The sequence below is a fragment of the Sabethes cyaneus genome, chromosome 2 (assembly GCF_943734655.1).
Source record: "Sabethes cyaneus chromosome 2, idSabCyanKW18_F2, whole genome shotgun sequence".
In the NCBI taxonomy this organism is placed as follows: domain Eukaryota; kingdom Metazoa; phylum Arthropoda; class Insecta; order Diptera; family Culicidae; genus Sabethes; species Sabethes cyaneus.
In genome coordinates, this window is record NC_071354.1 from 188,293,243 (window position 1) to 188,318,780 (window position 25,538).

At 41.4% G+C, this 25,538-nt stretch overlaps 1 protein-coding gene across 1 annotated transcript in view; it reads left to right on the forward strand.

The window, feature by feature from the left end:
• LOC128737367 (uncharacterized) overlaps positions 1-25,538 on the forward strand; it is a 67,193-nt gene that overhangs the window by 40,178 nt on the left and 1,477 nt on the right. Inside the window, exons 4-8 of the mRNA XM_053831990.1 lie at positions 15,379-15,578; positions 15,930-16,185; positions 16,277-16,445; positions 16,502-16,732; positions 16,799-18,273. Coding sequence (XP_053687965.1) covers positions 15,379-15,578; positions 15,930-16,185; positions 16,277-16,445; positions 16,502-16,732; positions 16,799-18,273 — 2,331 coding nt within the window. The remainder of the gene's footprint in view (positions 1-15,378; positions 15,579-15,929; positions 16,186-16,276; positions 16,446-16,501; positions 16,733-16,798; positions 18,274-25,538) is intronic.

Genomic DNA, 25,538 nt, shown 5'->3' on the forward strand with positions numbered 1-25,538 from the left:
CGATCCGATTATCAAAATTTAGCAAATCACCGTGGTCGTTGCAAAAATTCATTGAAAATAGGAAACGATTGGGAGGAGTGGAACAGATTTCAGCCAGCAGCTTCTCCGAGAACCGGAGGTGAATTTGCCGCTAAATAAAATCCAGCTCCAGGGAAAATCGCGACCACGAACGGCGACAGTCGGTTTCTGTTTGCGTTTACTTCCGAAACAGGATTATTGCGCAATTTATAGCGATTTTTATCGATTTTCTCATGATGGTGATCCACCATGGCACATCGCACCGGAGGGGCCTTTTTGTCGCCGCGGAGCTTATTTACCGTTGTGCTTCCTTTTATTCTCGCCAGACAGTTATCTGGGCGGTAGATAGCTGCAGAAAAGCAGGAGAGTTTGCTTTTCGTTGGTGATACTGTGTAATAAGATCGGGCGAAGAGCTTAACCGCAACAACAATCGTTAAATTACTAATCGTCAATGGAAGTTTGTTGGTTTTTACTGCAGCGATGACAACAAGCTAGTTGTTTTGATTATATTTACTGCTTAGCTTAGATTTAAAAGTTCCGTGATTTCATTTATCCAGTGTTGAAGTTTACTGGTTAACACCGTAAATTTTCAAGGATTATTTTCTTAAATGCATATTTTGACTTTTATTCAAAGTGTGGTGGTCAACAGAATTATGGTTGTGATTATATTTTCAGCAAAGAACATTTTTGGAGATTGCAACAAGAACAAAAACAAAACTAATTACACTCTTTGCGAAATTGCTCGACTTGTTTATCTTTTACCGCTAGAAACTTGTTAAACTTTCTCCGACCGCTTTCAGCAAGAAATACGCTGAGAAGAGTGAGTCCTTTTTACGTGTCGCCTCGAGCGGTTCATCAGGTTCATTATCGTACATCCCAGTTTCCCAAACTAAACCCCTTTGTCGCCTCGGGAACTTTTTGCACTTTAACTGCACCATTGAATCCCAAAGGATAGCTCCACAGCAGCAAGGGAACGACTAAAGAGAACAGCGGCGCGTACGGTTTGTGTGCCAAATTGAAAATAAATCAAATAAGGCTGTTAATGCTGGGTCAGCAACCATGCCCTATACTTACAAACTGACATTATCTATACACAGCTACCAGGTTAGGTCGCAATTTGACCAAATTTTGGGTTACCGCAAAGGCCACAGCATAGCAGAATGGTAACCGCTAGGAATACATAATAGAGACGATAATTTGCCCAAACTACAGGTCGCCTGTGTGCACAGGTATAGGATGCTAATTGAATTTGCTGCTTGATACAGGTTGAAACAGTTCAATCATTACGATGAGGAAAAGTCGATTTTGGGACCGAAAAGTTATTTTGGGTACACCCAAATTCATTTAATTATTCTAGTAAATAATGATTGTGTGTTTCTGCACAAAATAATGATTTTGCTACTATTTTAATGAACAGTTAGGCACCTCATTGATATCTTTTGTTGACTAAAATTCTCGACCGCGGCAATTTGCACTTGCTTAAATTGTGCATTCTGTATTCCATTTCTGGAGCACGCGATTTCTTGATCATTCCAACTCGGATTTGGTTTTTCTCCTTGGGGAAAACGATGGCCTCGTCATATTTGTTGACATCCTGGCCTTCGGCACATTCTGCACACTGCTGAGTTGTGACAACCTGCTCTATACGTACAATCTCCTTCGGAGCATGGGTGATAGGTTTCTTAAGAGAAGGATCGTCGCAAGTTGCCGGACTACCGTAAACCTGCGCCAGCACTGTATTGAGCCTACCTTCCAGAACAGTTAGGAATCGCTTTACATTTTGTTTTGTCACCTTACGATGATCTCCAAGTAATTTCGATATTTCTACTGGATCGTAGCCGATGATTTCTAGAATTTCATCAACCTCTTTGAACTGATCTAGTAGTTCGGACTCATCATCATGCAATGACTTCTCCAATTTCTTTGTAACTTCACACTCCCTAAGCAGGGCTTGATGAAGCTGTTTGTAGGTTTTCTCCTGCTGATCTTCCTTAGACTGCTTTTGCTCCTTCAAATCCTCCACCTTTTCATACAATTCGTTCAACGTACAGTTCAGCCTCTCAAACTGGAAATTCAACTCATTTAAATAATTAAAGTGAGCAAAAAAGGCATCCTCATGTTTTTGATATTTTTCCACCAGTTCTGTAATATCCTGCACCTTACAAAATTTCTTCGTTTTCTCGATGATTATAGTGTAAAGTTCAATCTTACGACTGTAGTCCCTTTTAACCGTATTCCTCCGGTAAACTTCCCGTGGATCCAAGTCACACATTTCCCGCTGAAACCCTTTGGTTCTAAGAAACTCATGATTCTTTTGGTCATTTTTTATTTTCCTCTGCAGTTCCAACATTTCCTGCCGCTGAGCTTTTTGCTCTCTCGCGGCGTAACTCTTGAGGGAATCGATTTTATGGCACAGTTCCTCACCCTGATTGAAGGCCAAAATCGTACGCTCAATCATATCGATTAGAAACTTTTTATCATACGCCAGCTGATCGATCATCCGTCTCCATTGCTGGTGGAAAAGTTTTCTGGCAACCAGCATATCCTCCACCACCTTTTTCAACTTTCGGTTTTTCGCTAATATGGTCGATTCCCGCTTCTTCATGTTGTAAAGTTGGTCTTCCAGAGTAGCAAGCCGTTTCTTTGCCTTCACCACCCGATTATAGTAGAAATGATCCGACTGTGACACCTTCTGCAGATCTTTACGTTCCTTTTCCAAACGTTTCATCTGTGACTGCAGATGCCGAATTTCCGTTCGAATTCCTGCCATTCGTAGGTCGAGCTCCTCATATTTGCGTACATTTTCTTCCACATACCGTAGCTGACGTTCGTAGCGGGTCACATGACAGGGAGCATATGCCACTTTCAGTTCAGTTTTCTGTTCGCTTCGTTCTCGCTTCAGATGTTTTAATTTTTTCTCCAGACATCGCATAATTTGAACATCTTTGGCAGCCGGTCCGGCGTTGGCAATGTTTAGATATTTTCGCTGCAACCGAGTTATCTCCTTCTCGAAGGTTTTATCCAGTTTAAGCCGCTCTTCGGGGGAAAGATTTTCGTCCACTTCCGGTGCAATCAGGAAGGCTTCCTCCTTTGGGTTGGACATTTTGGACGGAATTTAGTACGGATTTAGGGACAGATTTTTATTTAACGATGTTCTGACAAAATGTTGGGGAAAATTCAATAGTGCACTTGCTGACATGCAAGTTGTCAATTTCATGGCCTATTAGGTATACTGTTATACACAACTACATTTGGTATGCTTTTTGGTGTCAATAGCCTTACCGAACACAGCCTTATTTAGAAAACATAAAAAATAAGGTTTTTCTAAAAAAAATGCAATTTTTACGTTCTTTTTGAGTATTTTGCCATTATTGTGCTTTAGATTTTTTGTTTGGAAATCGCTTAATATTTTCCCGCTTAGCTGTGGGAGTGTCACCTAAATTATGTTGAACTACTCATCCTGTATTTTTCATACAGCGTTTCAATACAAAATAATCATGTTTAGATCATTATGATAATTGATGCCCCATATTATCATCAATCTGTAATTATCATTGCCTTATAAATATGCACGAATCTATCAACATTGTCAATATTTTGAAACCTACATGCCAGCCTATTTTTTTCAATTGATGATTATTATGATGATGATTATCCGGTTGGTGATGAACTTATAGACTGATTGCCATAAAAGGATTATTTGTTGGATAGCGGACGGAATCAAACAAATAATTACGTTGATAAATTGATTAACAAATAAAAATATATGAATAAAGTCATTTCCTTTGTGCTCGCTTTACAGACTCTTCTATCATGCTACATAACTCAGACCAGTACAACAGTAGGTCACATTCAATTCAGTTTTAAGCCATCTGAATATAACGGGCAATAAACGTTAAAACGAAGAGGCGCCAAAAGCTGCAACGAGTACCCCAAACATATAGTATACCGTGGCTGACATGTAAAAAATGTAGAAAAAAACTTAAAAAACTTAAAAAACTTAAAAATGCTGTGCAACTACCAATTTGTAATGAACTGACTTTTCCACAGTATTCATTATCATACAATATTAAATATCATGGCTAATCTCAAGAAGTATGAAAAGTTTGATAGTATTTATGACAGATTTCCAACTCTTCGGCAATAGGTTCTTTTATGACAAGGCCTGCGCAGTATAATTTCTAGTTCGGTCCATAGGAGCTGGTCTCCAGTTCTGCGGGCACCCAGTGCTTGCCAGATCCAGCACCACCTGATCTTGCACACCTCCCTCGCTGTACCCCTCTTCGTCTTGTTCCTACCGGATTCGATGCGAAACCCATTTTGGCAGAATAGTTGTCGGGCATTCTAGCAGCTACCCAACGTATCCGTCTAGCTTTATCCACTTTTTGAATACTGGGTTCGCAGTAAGAACACTCGTGGTTCATTTCACCGTTTCACCGTTCTCTTGCAAGCCGCCAAAGATGTTGTTGTACTGATCTTCCACCGCCGCAAATGTTCTGCCGACAACATCCACGTCGTCAGGAAAGCAGATAAATTGACTGGATTTATTGAAAATCGTGCCCGCATTTCGATCGCCGCTCGTCCTATAACACTTTCAAGCGCAATGTTGAATAGCAGGCAGGAAAGACCATCTCCTTGTCGAAGTTCCCTGCGAGATTCGAATGAGTCTAGTAAGCTTACCCGGAAAGCCGTTTTCGTCCAAAATTTTCCATAGCTCTTGTCGGTTTACGCTATCATCTGCGGCTTTGAAATCGATGAACAGGTGATGCGTGGGGACTCGGAATTCGCGGCACTTCTGGAGGATCTGCCGCAGGGTGAAGATTTGGTCCGCTGTAGACCGACCCTCCATGAAGCCGGCCTGGTAACTTCCCACAAATCTATTGGCCATTGGCGATAGTCGATGAAAAATGACTTGAGACAGTACTTTGCAGGCGGCCTTCAGGATAGTGATCGCTCGGTAGTTCTCACAATCAAGCTAATCGCCTTTCTTGTAGATAGGGCAGATAACCCCGTCTTTCCACTTCTCCGGTAGTCGTTTCGTATCCCAAATCTTGACAATCAGTTGATGCAGACGGCATGTCAACTTGTCCGGGCCCTTTTTAATAAGTTCCGCTCCAATGCCATCCTTTTCCTCTGCTTTGTTGTTCTTTGTTGGATGGCTTCTTTAATCTCCCTTATCGATGGGGGTGGCACATCTTCGTTGCTTGCTACATCAACGTGGTCACTTCCTCCGCTATCATGGTCTTTCATTTGCACGCCCTTCCGGTGTTCATCGTAGTGCTGCTTCCACCTTTCGATCACCGCACGGTCGTCAGTCAAGATACCTTACCTCTTTATCTCTGCACTTTCGCCCCTTGAGCACAAAGCCTTTGCGAGATTCGTTGAGTCTCTGATAGAACTTTCGTGTGTCGTGAAAGCGATACAGCTGCTCGAGTTCTTCCTCCTGGTCGCGCTTCTTCTCCTGCAAGAGTCGGGTTGGCTGTCTCCGCTTCTGTTTTTATCGCTCCACTTTTTGACGGGTGGCTCTACGGGTGGCTGCATTCTTCTCAGCCAATATCTGCTGGCATTCCTCGTCAAACCATTCGTTACGTCGATTCGGTGCCACACGACCTAGGACGTTCTTCGCTACGCTGTTAATGGCTGTTTTCACGGCATTCCAACAGTCCTCAAGACGGGCTTCATCCAGCTCCTCCAGCGTCCGGCAGCGCGGTTTCGAGGGATAACGCGTCGCTTTCGGCGACATCCAGTTGCTTCAGTCGCGCTAGATTATACCGTGGCGGGTGCCGGTATCGAATGTTGTTCACAACAGATAGTTTTCACGTATCCTTACCATCACTAGGTAGTGATCCGAAGCAATGTTAGCGCCCGAATAGGTTCTGACGTCGATAATGTCTGAAAAGTGCCGACTGTCTACCAGAACGGGATCGATTTATGATTCCGTCTGGTTGGGTGATCTCCAGGTGTACCGATGGTCGACCTGGCTGGTGGGGTTGTTGTATAGAATATTTTTCCTTGCGATGCGTAGTTTACCGACTTTTGCCAATGTACGTTGGTATTCTCCCCAAGAAGTGTCTGTTGCCCTTAATTCATGCACCTCCGCCACTCTTCGCTTTCAACTCAAACTCCGCCAAATGTCATCCGCAAAGGCTCGTAAGTCCTCCATGAGCATGGTCGATCAGTCTAATAGGGGGTTTCAGACATTATCATCGTCAGATCCTATCGAAGCGCTAACGTTGACTCGGACCACTACCTAGTGATGGTTAAGATGCGCCCAAGACTCTCCGTTGTGAACCATATTCGGTACCGACGCCAGCCCCGGTTAGATCTCGCGCGGCTGAAGCAGCCAGACGTCGCCGCAAAATACGCGCATTCACTCGAAGCTGCACTGCCGGAAGAGGACGAGCTGGACGAAGCCCCTCTCGAGGACTGTTGGAACACCATTAAAATAGCCATCAGCAGTGTAACGGAGAGCTCCATCGGGCATGTGGCCCGGAATCAGCGGAACGATTGGTTTGACGATGAATGTAGGAGGGTGATGGATGAGGAGAACGCTGCGCGGGCGGCAAAGATGCGCAGTGCCACACAGTGGAAAGATACAAACAGAAGAAGATGCAGCGAAATCAAATCGGGAGAAAAAGCGCTACCTGGAATGCAGAGCAGGAATATGCAGAGTTGGAGCGGCTGCATCGTTCTCAGGAAACGCGAAAGTTCTACCAGAAACTGAACGGATCCCGCAAAGGCTTTGTGCCGCGAGCCGAAATGTGTCGAGATAAGACTAGAAAAGCTAGCCGTTTGTCTGCACCGACTAATTGTTAGAGTTTGGGATACGGAACAGCTACCGGAGGAGTGCAAAGATGGGGTTATCTGCCCGATCTCTAAAAAGGGCGACAAGTTGGACTGTGAGAACTATCGAGCGATCACCGTTCTCCATGCCGCCTATAAAGTGCTGTCCCAAATCATTTTCCGCCGTCTATCACCAATTGCGAATAGATTTGTGGGAACTTATCAAGCCGGCTTCGTCGAAGGTCGGTCTACAACGGATCAAATATTTACACTGCGGCAAATCCTCCAAAAGGGCCGTGAGTACAGAGTTCCCACGCATCATTTATTCGTTGACTTCAAAGCCGCATATGATACCATCGACCGGAAAGAGCTATGGAAAATCATGGACGAGAACAGCTTCCCCAGGAAGCTCATCAAACTGATTAAATCTACGATGGATGGTACACAGTGCTGTGTTCGGATTTCGGGTGGATTGTCAAGTCCATTCGAATCACACAGAGGGATTCGTCAAGGTGATGGTCTTTCATGCCTGCTGTTCAACATAGCGCCCCAAGGTGTTATGAACCGAGCGGATATCAATACGCGGGGCCAGGGATGCCACATATAATTCTGTGTTTTTTGTTGGAAAAATCTAACAATCTGTACGGCGAGAAAAAATATCTGTCACTTTGTTCAACAGGCTTTGTCATAGGACGGCAAGTCACCTAAGTAAGTAAGGGGGTTTGTACATTGTCAGGTTCGTGCGACGGCTATGCCTCTTAATCGCAGCGTTTTGCGAAGGGCAAAGTAGTCTCGTTGTCCTGCTGGAATACAACGCATGATCTTCTTGCTTGTGTTGTTATCCGCGGCTTCCAGCGATCCCACATTAACGAACTCATCTACAACTTCTGGTTCGTCGCCGTCCATCCGCGAAAATGGCACGTTCATCTCGTTTGAGATAAAGATAAAAAATAAATATATAAAAAGTAAACATATAAAAATAAATATATAACAAATAAATAGAAAATTAAATATCGAGCATGTATTTTGCATCGCCGCATAGTTCACTCGCCGACTTGTCTCGCGACGCCCTTATGCTACTAATTAAGGGATCTGATGATTCGAGAAGGCGATGCAGCAAATCCATGTTTGCTGCCGTTCTAGAACATTTTCTGGTTTGGTTATGTTTTCATTTACCTGAAATTAAAAACCCCTAACATTACGAGTTGAAGAAAAAGTTTTCTGTTTAATTCTGTTACATAACAAAAATCTATCACAATATTCCCGTATTTGAGATTCTGCTAAGACGCTCAAAGTAATGACTTTTAATTACCTAGGGTAGATGCTCCAGTAATGGAGGGATTATGTCGGGGGATAGTGTGTAAAGAAGACTTGAACGCTCAATTTATCAGTTTCCAATTGAACTACATGATAATATGGTGCACCATAGTGTTGGCTTTAAATACATACCAAAATTATACCATTCTGCTGGTTAATATATCTAAAATATTGCTTTTCCTGACATTAGTATGTGCTCCTAAAGTAGTGGTAATGTTCCTATAATAGTGGAAAATTTGCCTATAATAGTGGAATGTTGTTTACCGCCTTAGCAACGCTTGCAATGAGCATGGCAGCAGGTGGATAACAACGTAGGCTTTTTAAAATGCTATGGTTTGTTACGAATTTCTTAAGCAATTGCACTCTATTGGACTGCTGAAAAGGAATTTGTAATTTTTGCACCAACATCTTAAATTTTAACTGTGTATCTTAGATAAAACGTTTAACAAATATATATTTAACAATAGAAAACGGAAATTATCTCGAAATCCGCCAAAATTATGATATATTTCAAGTTTCCACCACTACTGGTACTACCACAACTACTGGAGCATCTACCCTAACATTAGTTTGCTTTTCTTACTAGTCTCTTGCGATACAAGTAGAGCAAAGCTTTGGGTATAACCGTCTTGAGGACATTGCCCTTGTTTATCGGCAGGCTTCGCAGCCGGTTATTAGAGTACAGGACAATTACAGGGCTAGTGTAAGGATCCTATTAAACTCTAGCAGTACCAGACAGCCGAGATTAGTACATACGACGACTGGCTTGTTAGATTAGCATCGTACCTTGCTGTTAACAGGGCGATGGGATATAGTAAACACTATGATATATATCATATATGTCTCTAAAAGACTGAGTAACACTTTTTGGAAATGCAAATTAAACGATGAAGATACTCAAAGAGACAAATGACTTAGCATGTTTTAAGATCAGTTTTGAATGTAATTTCACTTTAATTATATCTCGGCTGCCAGTTTTTCCAAGTTTTAATTGTATAGCAGCTCTGTATAGAAGATACGTGTTCACTTTCTTCTGTAAAAGTGTGTGATTTAAATAGATGCAAATGTTTGCAGAATTCTATTTTTCCCTAAATCACATAGTTTTGAAGCTACAGTGAAAAACCCGATTTGTGGGGGTCCGTCGTGAAAGACCCTTAATATCTCGAAAACTGTGATACTTAGAGGAATAATGTTTTCAGCAAAAAGCTTCATAATAAGATTATCTAAAACTTTCTAGAACATACTATAGCTCTATATAGTCAAATAAGAAAGTTACATTTTGCAGCGCCACCTGTGTTTGAGTTCCGAACCAATACTAACCACCAGTCGTTGCGTCTATTGATATACAGAAATTCTTCCGAAGACGCCATATTGAAAAAAACACTATGAAAAGATTTATTAAAAAAGTTCACGAATCCGAGCAATCAAACCACTGTGCATAGATACAGATAGCCAGCAAAACCACATATTTTTTACGGCATCCTGGTATTTATAGCATACTAGCTGACCCGACAAACTTCGTATTGCCACAAATTAAAATCTCGAGTTTAGCAAGTTTCTGAGGAGCTTTACCTTAGATAATTCATTTTGATAGTTCGTCACTGTGAAGGCATGGGTAGTTTAATTTACAAATTTTCATTTTTTCCTCACAGTAAAGTAGAAAACTTGCTAAATTTGAAGAAAACCGAACTAAGTATAATAATAGGATTATTTAACGGTCACTGTCCGATCAAACGCCATCTCAAAACGATTGGTAGGCTGGACAATGATAGGGTAAGGGCACTATAATTCAACCATTAAAACAACTAGGATTGGGCGATACCGTATCGATACCCGCGATATCGATACTCGAAGGCCGATATTTCGATATATTTCATCGATACTTACGACGTCGATATTATGCTAAATCGATAATTTCATCCCGATACTGTTCTGATAAAGTGGGATATGCAGCTGAAAAAATATAGACTAAAACTAGGTCAGAAAATGCCCAAAAAAACAAAATTTTTAGGATTTTTTCTCGCACTGTTTTCTTTTCGGCTAGCTTCTAAGCTTAATTCTCAAATTTACTTTATTAGAAATGACCTCGACACAGCCGTTTTTATGTTAAACGACTTGAAACGAGCCGAACTGTGCCGATTTTGGTACAAGTGCCGAACTGCAAGATTTGTTAAATTCGTTATAATCTTTTCGACCTGGCAACCGTGCTGTGCAATCTGCTGAGTGTCCGACCCCTTGGAATTGACTCTTATGCAAAACCTTGAACAATGTCACTTACATGTTTAACGCTTATTGAACAGTAAGTGCGTACGATATGCGATTTTCAGCAATTCAAAACTGACCAGAGAGCACATAGAGTAGTATTGGGCGTTGAAGGCATAAAGATTTTCAAGTTTTTTACGCGCCATAATAGCGATGAAAGTGGCAGAGGTGGGACAGAGATCGAGCAGAGCTAGAACCGGAAAGGAGCAACTCCCAGCGGAACTCTGCAGGAATGGCCAAGAACCGCCAGCAACGACACATCACTGGATGGTTTCAGGGGTTTGGGAGAGAGCTGCCGGATGAGTGGATTGAGGGTGTGGTTTGTCCTATCTACAGAAAGGGGGATCGGATAGATTGCTGCAATTACCGCAGCATAACGCTGGTCACAGTCACCAACAGATTTGGTTACGTTGTCTATCCCCGGTGGCTGGAGAGTTCGTAGGGTAGTACCAGGTTGGCTTTTGAAGGCCCGTGCTAATACGGATCAAATTTTTACTCTTCGGTATGTCATCTAGATGCGTCGGAAGTACAACCCATCATATTTTTGTGGATTCTGGGGCAGCGATTCAGTCGGGCGTGAACAGCTGTGGTGCGGTTTTCCGTACAAAGCGACGTGTCCGAAATAGAGTTGTACTGGAGCGAGTTATGTGTTGCGTGCGTGTTTTGGGGGCCCTCTCTTTGCTCAACATGTTTTTATTGATTAATTTTTATGAATCCCTTTTTGCCTTTCTTCTATATAAATATATAGTATAAAGGTATAGAAATCACTTGGAAAACCGGAAATGGAAAGAAGGTCCTGCGGGCCGAATGTTATATATCATTCGATTCAGTTTCGAAAACTGAACATTTTCTGTGTGTGTGTATGTATGTGTGTGTGTGTGTGTGTGTGTGTGTATGTGTGTGTGTGTGTATGTGACGCTTTTAATCTCACTCACTTTTCTCGGAGATGGCTGGACCGATTTTAATGTTCTTAGTGTCAAATGAAAGGTCTAGATGTCCCATTGGTCGCTATTGAATTTCATACTTATCGGACTTTTAGTTCAAAAGTTATGTATAAAAATACGAAAAATATGGGACTCCATTATCTCATAGGTTCCTTAACCGATTTGAACAAAATTGATTGCATATGAAAGAGGAGCCTTGCAAACCCTTAACTTCCAAATTTCATGATGATTGGACTTGTAGTTTGAAAGTTACATAAAGAAATTTGGAAAAATAGTATTTAAAACATATTTTTGAAACATATAAACATTAATTCAATGAAAAACATCACACATTTTATTATTATTTGAAAATTACTGCTGAGATCTATCAAACGAAACCGAGTTATTTAAAATCGGACGGTTCATTCAAAAGTTATTCAAACTTTAACACTTAAGCACCGTATATTGAACCGTTAAAACTTGTGAAATCAAATCATATCAATCAAATGTTGGTTGTATTCAATGTGTGTGATGTATGTATGTGTGTATGTATGTATGTATGTATGTATGTATGTATGTATGTATGTATGTATGTATGTATGTATGTATGTATGTGTGTATGTATGTGTGCAAGTGATTACTATTTGCAATTTTTAAATTTGCATTGAAATTCAAGAAAAGTGAGAAACAGGTCAATTGTCTGAAGTTTTTGAAGCCTCTTAGTGGAATACGAACTCTGAAATTAAAGAAAAGAAAAAACTTTTACCGACTAAATTCCACTATTTATTATTTATTCGCGACAGATATGTATACGCTTTGAAATAAGACAGTGATAAAGCCTGCACATCGTAGGCGAACTACGTATCTGTTGCAAATATATATTAAGTAGCGGGATTCAATTGAAAAGTTTTTTCTTTTCTTTGCTTTAAGATTTCAATTGTCATTTTCTTCACTTGATTTTACTCACAATTGTACAAGAAAAGCAAAAAGCGAAGAAAAGCAGTTAATTTAAGCATGTAGGTCTAGTGGTGTATAGGATTAAAAATACTAGTGAGTTGATTTTTCCAAACAAAATTATACAAACTTCAAACAAATTTTCCGCATCAATAGAAGCTCTTTTCTATCAATAGATACTAGAGTTTAGGCATGTTATATGAATAATAGGAAGTAAACGTTGCACGGTAATAATTTTATAAGATTTGTTTTCGTTAGTGACATTTTCAAGGATAGATGTCTTATGTCATGTATCATGTTTTAATAAATAAATAAAAAGTGACAAGCACTTGAAATCATATCGATCATATTTCCCATTCTCAAGCATGTTTATGGCGCAGCTTTTGCACTATTTTTTTATCTCATCTTGTTTCCCTGTCCCTCTTATGGGATACATTGTAAAAACGATGCGACCAAGCTAATGACTATCTTTTCATGAAAGTACATTCAAAAGAAGCTTAAGTTTTGATTTTCATGCAAAAATAAATATTTGAAAGAGCGCCAGCTAATAAAAATTTCACTTTCTCTTTTATATCTAATGCTCTATTCAGTTATTTTTTCTAATTCAGATACCTATATTGCAAAATTGAAGCCAAGCCAACTAATAGTAAAATTTTGAGATGAATCATTTTGTTGTAGATATCCTTTTTCTTCAAAAGCGAAGTATAATGATAATTTTTCTGAACTTTTGTTTTTCAAAGATGCTAACTTTTGAACGCATGGTATTAATATCAAAATATCAAAAAATCTGCTAAGAACACATATTTCATATTGTCAATTCGAAACATGTTTCGTATGTGGCTCTGAAGCCCGAAAGTTAAGGCCGTCTGTAGACCCGTTAGAGGGTTAATTTCTAATTTTCTATATATGTTCATTCAAGTCTACAAACATTATATTTTTTTTATAAATCACGTAAAAATTATAAAACTAAATAAGGTGTTCATCAAGTAACATAAATGACGCTTGCAACTATTTACGCACCCAAGGAAAGAAAATATAATTATTCTACGTATTGGACGTTGTGAATTTTACTGGCAAATAAGGATTTTGAGGAATACAGAACGGATATTTAAAAATAGAGTCAAGTTAATTATAGATGCTCCTGAGAAACTCAATAATGATTATTGTGGCAGTAGAAAGGCTAGGTCACGCCGCTAGGTGGATTAATTCGGGTTTTTTAAGTAGCATTTCCTAATCCCAGAATGCCGCCTTAAATAGTATCGATAAATCTAATATCGATGCTTCACTAGCGATATATCGACGGTATCGATAAAGAGGCGGATTTGATATTGATATTCAATTATCGATACTTTCGGGAATTTTGCCCAATCCTAAAAACAACGCATGGCTAACAAATTGCAATATATCGTCCAAATAACGCCGTTTTTTCGAAAATATGATAGAATAGTAGAAAAGGACATATATTCAATTAACATTTAAAATGAAATAAGTGTATGATTTATATTTTTCACTTATTTTCTCGTTTCAATTCTACATCCCATTGGGTTAATTTTCGGCCCCTTGTTTTAGTTTTCGACCCTTGCGTGTTCTAATATTCGACCCAAGTACAAAGTAATGTATTTTCAAAGCCGAGGGTCGTTTAAATTGATGAATTTAATACAAAAAAATAACTGCTACATTTTACATTGGTATTATTTTTTTAACTAAACCGTAAACCGTTTTAATAGACTATTTCGATTACCCTTCTCCTTTGAATGAATAGATGGAAAATGTTTGAAATGCAATCCCGGAAAACGCCTGAAATCATACAATTACTTTCGGATCTAGATGCTTTCCACTCCCATAGCTTTTGAACGATGGGTCGAAAAATGAAACAAGCGGATTTGAAAGCATACAGCAGGCTGTTTCGACCGGTCGAAATCTAGAACACAAACAGTTTCGCGTTTCAATTTTCGTACTTGTTTAAACGTCTTTAATTACATCATAAAAAAAACAAATATGCACTGCCAGTGGCAGTCTGCCACAAAAGAAAATTTGACAGAAATATTGCCTTTTCCTTGTATAATAACATATTATGAATTCAGTGTCCTAAAATACACAATTTATGGAAATTTTGATTCCGTATCTGTTTTCACTAGACGAAAAGAAAACACTCGAACTCCAGACCCAGTTTAAAAAACTTGATTATTTGGCCGTACAGACGCAAATTTTGGTGTGGTATCGCAAAATTTCTAGCAAAATAACAACCTTGACAATATCCTAAATAATAGCCTTTCTCTACCTTTTTCTTAGGAACCTATTTGATGAATGTTTTAGCAGTGGTGCTAAAACTAACACAGGGTTGAAAACTAAATTCCTTACCCTACTTGCCAACTCTGCGATAATAAATGCAGCTATATAGCTATATAGTTGATGAAAAACCCAACAAATATTCTATTCATTCTCAAACCCAACAGCTATGAATTGAAAGTGGAACGCTTTAGCAAAATATTTAATATGGATATGGATTAATTATGCGATTCGAAATTTTGATCCATTGGTGGTGATATGCGTGTAATATGTTACGTGCTAATCTTCCCACTCTGGGAACATTCCACTTTCCATTGTGAAATGAACAAAATTTGATTTACATATGGCCTATTACAGCAATGAGCGAAACATCAAATCATGATGATATTTTATTTGAAAACCATCCGGCAAAACGTCGCTAAAGGCGATAATTATGCCATTCGTTTGATCATTTCAAACAATTTCCGCGCTCCATAACTCTTTCTCGCATATGTATCCGAGCTAAGTACAGACATGGTGACAAAATAATGAAATTTTACGCTTCAATAAAAACTGAGCACATTTCTCATTCTTCTTCGGAAAAATTGTTCCGAGTATGACGCCATATCGCCACGCCGCCGCCGGTGAAAGGCATAAACAGCGTCGATTTCCCTCATTGACACGCATTTACCCGTCTGTATCGCATAATTTTACGATACAATTCCGAACTCCTTTCCAGTCCCTCTCACAAGCGTACGGTGAAAGAAGGTTCGTTAGCTAACGTTAGAACGAGTATCGGAAAATGCAACGATTTAAACTGAACAAGCTTCAACTGTTTTGTTACCCCATTCAGGTGGCTGCTCTTACGCGCCGGAGTATTACATCAACATCAGGACTGGCACCCACTACTTTCCGAAAGGACTCACAGCATGCAGTGGTGGTGGCGGCATTGGCGCCGGAGGAGGACCAGGAGGCTTCGACAATGGAAACAAATTCAAGTGCGGTCTCAACCGGATTGAGGAGAAACATGTTGAGTTTGCTGTTGAGGATTTGGTAGGTTTACAAAGTTTACTGTTTAGTAAGTGTATGTTGCGACGTATGTGTATTTTTATTAAGCTTACGTGTACAGTTGAAAATAGCTGGATAAGGAAAATAAGAAACAAGATCATCATTCTGAGACCCTCATAACCGTCAGCATTATAATTCATCTGCAGGGTTTAGCTAAAAGTCAGCAACCGCACTAAAAACAACAATGAACGTAAAATGAAAATGCGCCGTCGAGACCATCCGCAACAAAACAGTCTGCAAAATAAAAAGCAGAAGCCGACTCTTATCTTTATATTCCCGATCTAGGACTTCCATTTCGGTTAAATAATAACATTTCCTTTTCTTGCTTCCTTGTAGCCATCTCCAAGAAAATGCTCCAGCGAATCCTACGAGCTGCAAAAAGGAAGTGAACTGGTTGCGAGCGGAAAAGGCTCAACCGGCATGGCAATTCTCAAGAACGATTCCAGCAGTAGCAGCTGCAATAATAACGGTAGCAGCAACAACAACAACGGTTCCTTATCACAACAGCAGCATCAGACGGTGCCAAATGCAATTGCAATGAGCCCTATTATGCAGAAAAATCTCGGCATGCAGCACTATCGTAGCATAGAATGTACGTCGCACTGGCAATTGCTCCCATGGCTATAATAAGCTAATGACAAAGTGAAATGTACTTTTCGTTGCATCAATCGTTTCTATTTCAGCTCCCTCGCCGAGGCAACGCTGCCGCATCAGGACCAACCCGTGGCTTACGACTCTGGACGGATCGTTGGCCAGTGCCAGTCTCAAGAGGACGGATCAAGACTCGGGATCGACGACTTCGTCGGGAATCAAGTCCAGCAGTGGCACAGATGACAATAAAAAAGACTCTAAGTACCGCGGTTAACGGTTCCGAGAACGAGCACGTTTCTAATTTGATGCTATTTCAGGAAATCAAATGCCCTTTCCGATTCGGAATCCAGTTCGTCAACGGAGAAGGTTGTTAGTAAAAAGATGTTAACTCCGAAAAGCATTCGGAAAGGGGCGGACGTGTCCAGACTAGACAGTAAAGCTACCACCTTCTGCTCCAATCTGGACAGCGATGAGGATGCGACTCTAAACGAAATGATGGGCAAATTCGACGAGAGTTACCATTACGAGAAAGAGACTGACATCTTGAGGTGAGACTTTGTGGGCAAAAATTATCGTATTTGTTATTTACTAATCATCTTTACTCCAATCATTAGCTGCAGCGATTCAGATCCGACGGACTGTCCGTCGGATATCGACACAGGGCAGGACGCCGGTGACGAATGTGATACGGATGATTTGCTGGATCTGGACTTCATCGATACCGGATCGATGCAGGAAGTCACCGATAAGGAAAGTTACAAACACACCGGCAGTTGTTCCTATCATAACTTCCCGGAGAAATGCTCGTCGAAGCATCGAACTCGTGGCAAGCGAACCGGCGAAAATGGTAGCTCAAAACGGCGAAAGAAATTGGTTCGCACCCGGAAGAAGCAAGTGGACGGAACGAATGGAGTCTCACCGGTAGGCAATGTAGCTGTCAGCCGAGGTTGCAGGAGCCTTGGTGGAACACCAGTGTCATTGAGAAGAAATCAGTCTGAAGAGAGATCATCAAATCACAACTCACCGCTGACGAACCGAAGTAATTCGTTGACATTTACCGAAGTGCATTCACTCCACAGTCGAATACTAGCGATTTCGGAAAGTGAAAAGGCACTCCTAAGAGCTGATCTCGAAGCCGATGTAAAGTACAAGCAGTTGATACATGAAGCAGAAACTATTCTGTTTTCAATGAAAACAAACACCGTTAAGGAAATGAAAGAAACAAAAGAACCACCGACTACAATTTGCAGTCCTCGGAGAATCTGCAATCCACCGGCGAACAAACGAGTAGAAATCCTACGAAACTGCGAAGCAGATCTCAAGCGAGAGTTAGCTAAAACATGTTCGCAACGTTGTTCGGAAAACGGCGCCGAACTGAATCCAATCGAGGGGGTCATCATTAACAAACGGCTGGAAGTTCTTCGCTACGAAACATCCATTTCGGCTCCGAACAGCCCCAAAAACTCCCGAGTAATACCGCGAAAAACTCACGTTAGTAATTTCATAAACCAGAACATGTGCTCCGAACTGATACGTCGCCAAAACGATAACGAGAATGACCTGAAAAGTGCCAAAATGTCTACGCAAGCAGTAACCTACGAGCGCAACATTGTACCTCCGAAGTCGCCAATCATCACCAGAAGACGATTCCGCAGCCAAAGTCCTAAGCTGAGCATCGATTCCGACTCGGACTCGGACTGTGATTTGAGCCGAAACTTAGACAAAAATCACAACAAAAGTAAATGCAACAAGGAGAATATTTCCTCTGCGAGGAAAAACATTACAGGGAAACAGTTGAACACCTTCAGACATACGATTCACTCGGCCGGTTTGGCGGGTGAAGGCGATTCTTTCGCGACCGAGGAGATTGCGACTGTCGGAAAAACGATAATTTACTCCAGTTCGCTGAACGAAAGCGACATGAAGAGGGGAATACAGAAGTCGCCGCTGATGTCATTCCGATCGGTGGATATCGGAAACACGATTACCGACGATAGTTACTGTCCCCAAAGTGAACCACTGAAGAGGAAGATCTACACCGGTAGTTCTACGTTCGAGAAAATTCAACGCAGCCTCGATGCCGATCCGGGTAAGTTTTAATCAGTATGTCCTTTTTCTACTTCAAACAACGAAATTTGCTCGTTAAAGTAAATTCTAATAAAAATATCAATGAGAAATTTCTCGATTCATTGTCTCTACTGCTAAGAAATGCGAGAAAAATAGTAACCTTTCTAACGGGTGACAACTAAAATTTTGGAATATCTTCGAGGCCCCTATACTCAACAACAAACAAGCTCAGGGAGAAATAAGAGTGTGTGTGTGTGTTAGCTCTCTCTATCCTCTTTCTGTCAGTATTTTTTGTTTTGTTTATGCTTGCCAAGTTTTGCTCAAAACGGCGTCAAAACAAGAAGCATTCCGCGAGCGCGTTGTACACTTCTACGAACTGCCACAGAAACCTCGGGAAAAAGTTTACGGTACAACACTTAAAAAGCGAATATGTTGCGGCTTCGACTATGTTCGTCCGTTGTGGAAGGCCCTACGTTGTGTTTTCTAATTTTCCTTCCTGGCCTCTGCCAATTGTAGTAAACTGTACCGGGCAATTAAGGCCTGGTGAATTTGGATCACTGAATCAAGGAATCACGGGTTTCTTTATGTTCGGTTACTGAATAGTACACTGGTTTACTATACGAATTATATTCACTTATATCGCAAACGGGGTAACAATTATGGAATACTGGCGGCTGCTGGTAAGCAGGCCGGCAGTGGCACTAAGTCAACTACATTTCGTTCTAATCTAGCCACGTAACAGTGGTGGCAACAGAGACAAGTAGCAACTGGGCTACTGCATGTACTGAACAATACTAAGAATGATAATGAGAATGATAGTAACTGCTGACCAGCATCTGAGCTGGTTTATATAGATTTTAGTAACAATAGCGTGAGGCGCAACAAAGACTTATTCTTATACTAGAAGCGGGAATACATAGCGTGGCTTTTATGTAGGTCACTCACGAGTGACGACAGTGATACCGACCGCAGTACGGGCGGCGTGTCCAAACATACTCCCCCCCTTGAAACCACCTGGTTTCAACATTCATCCGGGGGTGGCGGGGAAGAAGTTGGCTATGTTGTGTACTTGCTGCACAGGCTGATGGCAGCGTCGATGAAAGCAAGATATCTGCGGCACCAACCAAATAACGTTGAACCAGTTGATGCAGATGATAACGCTGAGGACTGGCTGGATGCACTGATGCAGCTGAACGGCAATGGATGTGCAAGCTGCGCAAACAGATGAGCAGCATCGATGCTGTCTGCATTGACGAAGGGCAGGCACCGATGGACTAGGCTGCCTTGGTGATGACCAAGCAGCGATGAACTAAGCTGCGTACGTGACGACAGGCAACGTTGATATCAGCATGGGATGCAAGCCAAATGCATCCGACCAGACGAGCGATGATGCACTGGAAATCGCCTGCTACCTGGCCTGGTAGCGGTAGGCAACGATGGACTTAGCTGCTTCAGTGTTGTAAGCTGCGATGAAATCTGCGCAGAATCGGTGCAGAAGCAGCAAAACGAAAGGTGGCCAGAAGATAAGTCGATGAACATTCTGACCGATGTTGAACTGAAACAAGATTGGCGTAAATGGGTTGCATTTAGCCTTCGAAGGTAAACTACTTAGCTTTGAATGGTTTTGGGGGACAGTTTCGGTCGCCTCGGTTGACCAGAAACGCGTCACCCCTTAAGGCCTTGTTGCTGGAACCAGGATGCCACTTCAAACGTGTGGCGGATGGTTTATACGATGGTACCTGGTTGATCTACGATGAGCGATCCACGACGATGATTGGCGACCGGAAAGCTGTACTGGCAGGTGAATGCGCTCCATCGATTCTACTCGAAGACAAAATGGCGGATGCCGAGGGATCCTGAATCCCTGAAGAAACTCGAGCCGATGGATGACGCTGCAGAAACGGCTCACGACAACGAAGAAAAACTGCTCAGCATATTGCCGCGGCTTGTGAGGCCACAGCGACAAAGGTCCAAATGAAATCGTCGCGACTGATGCTCGACGAATGTAGTCCGGTGTTCCAAATCCGGAAAACAAGGTTGTGGATAGCGTGGACAGTACGCTATATACTGCTACAGGAAGCGAGGCTCCAATGGCTGGAGGCAACAACTAACAATATTTTGAGAAGAAATCCAAACTTGTAGGCACAGCTACGAAGTGCGGCCGAGATATGATACCGCACCGATGACACGAAGGTCCGAAACAGCAGGCACGGCTGCTACGAACGTTGAATGAATACCGCTGGATGATCCTGTCCGAACGGTGGCGGGTTGCATTGGAATCTAGAATTCGTCTTGGCGTAAATCGACTGAACTGGGATCGAAATAGAAAAATACTTAACTCATAATGTTGGTGGGGCAGCAGTTTCGGTCGCCTCGGTTGACCAGAAACGCGCTACCCCTGAATGCCTTTGTGCTGGAACACGCCTTGCCACGTTGCCTTGTGGCTAACTCGATGAATGCACTACACTGCTGTGTAATCCACGATGACGAAAGCAACGACTGGAAAACTGTGCTGGCGATGAACTTGTATAATGTGTTCCGTCGACTCTACTCAGCTTGCCGGCGGACGCTACGCTCCGACCGGCGTTTGGAGGGCTACGCTCCTGAAATGTGGAAACTGGGTTCCACGACACTTGACACGAAACTGGCGGTTCACGCCAAAGGACTGGCTGTCCTTGAAAGACACTCAAGTCGACGGTAAACACTGCAGATAATGAATCCCCGGAGGCCGCTCCGGCGAATTCCACTAACCGGTGGACGTTGCACTCCGACCGGTGGTTTGGAGGACTAAGCTCCCGAAATGTAGAGTCCGAGCTCTACGGCATACAACATGACGATAAATTAGCAGAAATAGCAGAGCACAGTCACTGCGGTCTTATTACCACAGCGAGACAATAAACTACGGAAATCATCGTGGCTGGAGGCGCTCCAGCACCGGCTGAACCAGAAAACTCCCATGAAATTCCGAAACTTATCACGCAGAGGTGAAACAGAAACTTTCTGCGGCTTGGGACGCCACAGCAAAACGATATTCGAACTCGATGTCGAATTCACTTGCCAAACTCCAGAATATCCATAGCACAATTTTATATGAACAAATCCGATACCGCATGCAGCGGTTTGAAAGCAGGAACTACGTTAGACAATAGCCCTATTGTGGCTCCAATCGATGACAATGATACAATGGTTGCGTAGTCGAATGTGCCTTTCAGCACGACAATAGCCTTACAACAAAGGCTCAGATTCCTTGCGCTCAACCGGTAGGCTACCGGCCAGCCGGTGTTTTTCAGCAAATTTACGGAGTTTCTCCATGACGAGATAAATTTTAACAGGAAAAAACTTTGAACATTGCTGTATGTTCCTGCATCGCATTTATGGGAGCTGACGTCCCGCGAGTAAACAGCGCACTTAATTGCGGCAGTGTATCACACTGGAAGGGAGTGAACGTTCGATGCTTGTTCGTTTGGCATCGGAAAATTGATAATTCACTGTGGGTTGATTTTTCTCTTCACATACAGTTAATGTTCACACTTTAGTATACATTCTCGGATGTACCATTTCAATTGATCACATGTTCAATAAAGTAAGTTCACTTGGTTGTTCTTGATCATGGGCGGGTACAGCTCACCGCGATAGCAAAGACGAAATAGAAAGAACGATAGCCGGCGGCAAACGAGGTTCGCCGACAGCGTGACGATAGCCGGCGGCAAATAACAAAAACCGGTAGCATTCCAACAACCGGTGGCATATAACGAAAGCCGGCAGCAGGTGACCAATCCTGGTCACGGCACCAAAACTATGTTCGTCCGTTGTGGAAGGCCCTACGTTGTGTTTTCTAATTTTCCTTCCTGGCCTCTGCCAATTGTAGTAAACTGTACCGGGCAATTAAGGCCTGGTGAATTTGGATCACTGAATCAAGGAATCACGGGTTTCTTTATGTTCGGTTACTGAATAGTACACTGGTTTACTATACGAATTATATTCACTTATATCGCAAACGGGGTAACAATTATGGAATACTGGCGGCTGCTGGTAAGCAGGCCGGCAGTGGCACTAAGTCAACTACATTTCGTTCTAATCTAGCCACGTAACAGTGGTGGCAACAGAGACAAGTAGCAACTGGGCTACTGCATGTACTGAACAATACTAAGAATGATAATGAGAATGATAGTAACTGCTGACCAGCATCTGAGCTGGTTTATATAGATTTTAGTAACAATAGCGTGAGGCGCAACAAAGACTTATTCTTATACTAGAAGCGGGAATACATAGCGTGGCTTTTATGTAGGTCACTCACGAGTGACGACAGTGATACCGACCGCAGTACGGGCGGCGTGTCCAAACAGACTGTTTACCATATCCTAAGAAGCCCAACAACTGTTCACTAACAAGGTAGTGTAAGACCTGCCAAAATTATGGACGCAGCAGGACATCGTTCTCTTTTTCGTTTCTTCCACAACAAGCCCTCTGGTTTGGCTATCAATTAAGATGCACCAGACGAGTGCATGAAAAAAAATTTTGATCCCGTTTCTACAAAAACATCATGCAGATGGACAATACGTGTTTTGGCCGAATAGAGCATCATCGCATTACGCCAAAAAAACACAATCGTTCCTGAATACCCATTCGGTCCCATTTTTATCCAAAAACCACGACCCGTAAATACTGTCTCAGTGCGCCCAATCGAAGATTTCTTCGGGATTTTGAGTTCCTAGGTGTATAAAAATAAATGGAGAGCCACGAATTGCAAATAGTTGATTGGTAGAATCAAGAGAAGCATTCGCAACGCTCCTGTTTCGACGTCAAACGAAAGCGAAAAAATTCCAAAATTTTAGTTGTCACCCGTTACGACGGCTACTCGGAAATCTAACAATATAATTTTAACTGTATAGATTAGTGTTTTGAAATATGTTTTATTGGCAAATCGCAGCGTAAAATTGGTGGATAAAATGTTGACAATTTAATGACAAAATAACGATTCTACAACAGTCTGTTTATCAATAATATTTGTTTAGTGCTTACTCTTCGAGAAATTGAACGTCCTTTCTAAGACTTGTCCCTTCTGTCGATAACTCCACATCCGGCTATTAGAGTACAGGACAGTTAAGGGGCTAGTGTAAAAGTTTTGCTGATTTTATCTAATAGCACCACCGCAGTCGAAATTCGAACATACGACGGCTGACTTGTTAGACTAGCATCGTACCTCGAAAACAATTAAACGGCGGATCGTAAAAATCAAAAAAAAGTTTCGTGTTTCGAGAAAATTGAAAGCTTTAACTAAAAATATTCCAATTCGCCATTCCATTCTTAGTTTCCTTCCCAATTGTTTTTCATATTTCCTTTTGTCATTTTGCTTTCTTACTTGCCTTTCCCACTTTGCTTGCTTTCCTATTTTCCTTTTCCTTTTCCTTTTCCTTTTCCTTTTCCTTTTCCTTTTCCTTTTCCTTTTCCTTTTCCTTTTCCTTTTCCTTTTCCTTTTCCTTTTCCTTTTCCTTTTCCTTTTCCTTTTCCTTTTCCTTTTCCTTTTCCTTTTCCTTTTCCTTTTCCTTTTCCTTTTCCTATAACCTTTCGTGTTTCTTTTGTCATTTCTCTTCTTCATTCTGTTTCCATTTCTCAATATCCATGCATTGTTTTCCTTGTCAATCTTTAGGTTAGATTTTCGAACTTTTCGAATTGCAACTTTGATATTTTTCCTAATCACTTGCCTTTTTTTAAAGTGTCCCACATCTAACTGCATCACGGAAAAAAGCTATAGAAAGTTACCCATTGTGTATTTTGTCTTGAAAATTTGGGTAGTCGTAGTTTAGAGTGTATTGGTTACACTGTATTTTTATCGCTATCAGTTTTCGAAAATTGGAAAAATGGCTTAAAATACTCAACCCAAATGCACCCAAGGACAATGACCACCCCACCCGCCAATCCCCCCAACGCACTGGAACTAAGGCCCATCAAAAAATACTGGGTTATTATAAAGCAGGCGAAAGCATCCCAAGACGGTCAAGTCTGAGGAAGACATGAAGACAGAAGCTCAACTAAAGTAACCGATTTTTAAAAGATTGAATTAAAATTTATAGCTCATTGGCAAGCTTTGATCATGAGGATTCCCATAAACTGTGGTTTTTGATTCCAATTTCTAAAAATCGACTACTTTCGTTGAGTGATCGGAATTAGGAGATGATCGGAATTACCCGCGTTCACGGTAGTACAGAACGTTTGAACTGGAGTTATGGTATTGAAGCTGAATGAAATAAATATACCAAAAGCTTACTATGGTAAATTGCCAATTGTGCATAGCTAAGCACTCATCAAGAGCAATTTGATGATTTTGAACGAATGAAAGCAGATTTTTTCTATCGTAAATCCGCTTACTATGCAGGTAAACTAATATAAAAATAGTTGCCATAGCCATCTGTATGGAATTCCTTACGAAAACCGTGTAAAATACGTCTTTTGTAAAACAATTCTGCTCTCAATTATTGCACACTAATATAACCTTCAAATCTTATTATTGCACACCTCACACCCAATTGTTGCACTGCTTTTGTTTTAGCTTTTCCTCATTATTCCAATTACCTAATTGATTTATTTATATGGACCAAATCACTTACATACACTTCACGATTGCCTTCACATCAATTATGGACCTGAAAATCTCACAGAAATCGTAATCTCGTAATTTAGGGGAATTGTGTATAACGTGCCCCCCTGGCCAATGTGCGCCCCCCTTCGTTTTTCCCTAAACAAGCAAAATTAAAATGCAAAACCACCCAGAAACCATAGTGTTTGATGGAACTAGCCTACCATGCAGGTATGACAGTTGTCACATGCTGTAAAACAAAACAAAAATAAATTTGTTTTTGAGCAGCTTCCGATGTAACTTTTGGCGTCGTTTCCTTAGGCTATTTTCTTGTCAAAATCCGTAAATGTTGTTGCAATTCTATTGCGTGAAGTGAACTTCAAAAAGACATCCCTGCCAAAAATAACGGTATAAAACGCAGAATTTGCTTTGGCATTTAATATTTTTTCAAAGGAGTAAAAACAGGCCAATATACCCCACTGGCGGTGGTGCAATTTGCCCCCCTTGCAAATGTGGTTATAAACATACGTGAACAGATCTAAGTTGAAGTCAATTGCCATCATTTAATTCAATTAGTATTGTAGAGTAACCATGGTGGGAATAATTTATTACCAACGTCCAAATTTCATGTAATTCAACTATGCGGTGCAAAATGCCACAGTTGCAGTATAATGTGCCCCATGCGGAAAAGAAAAAGTGCACCAGAAGGC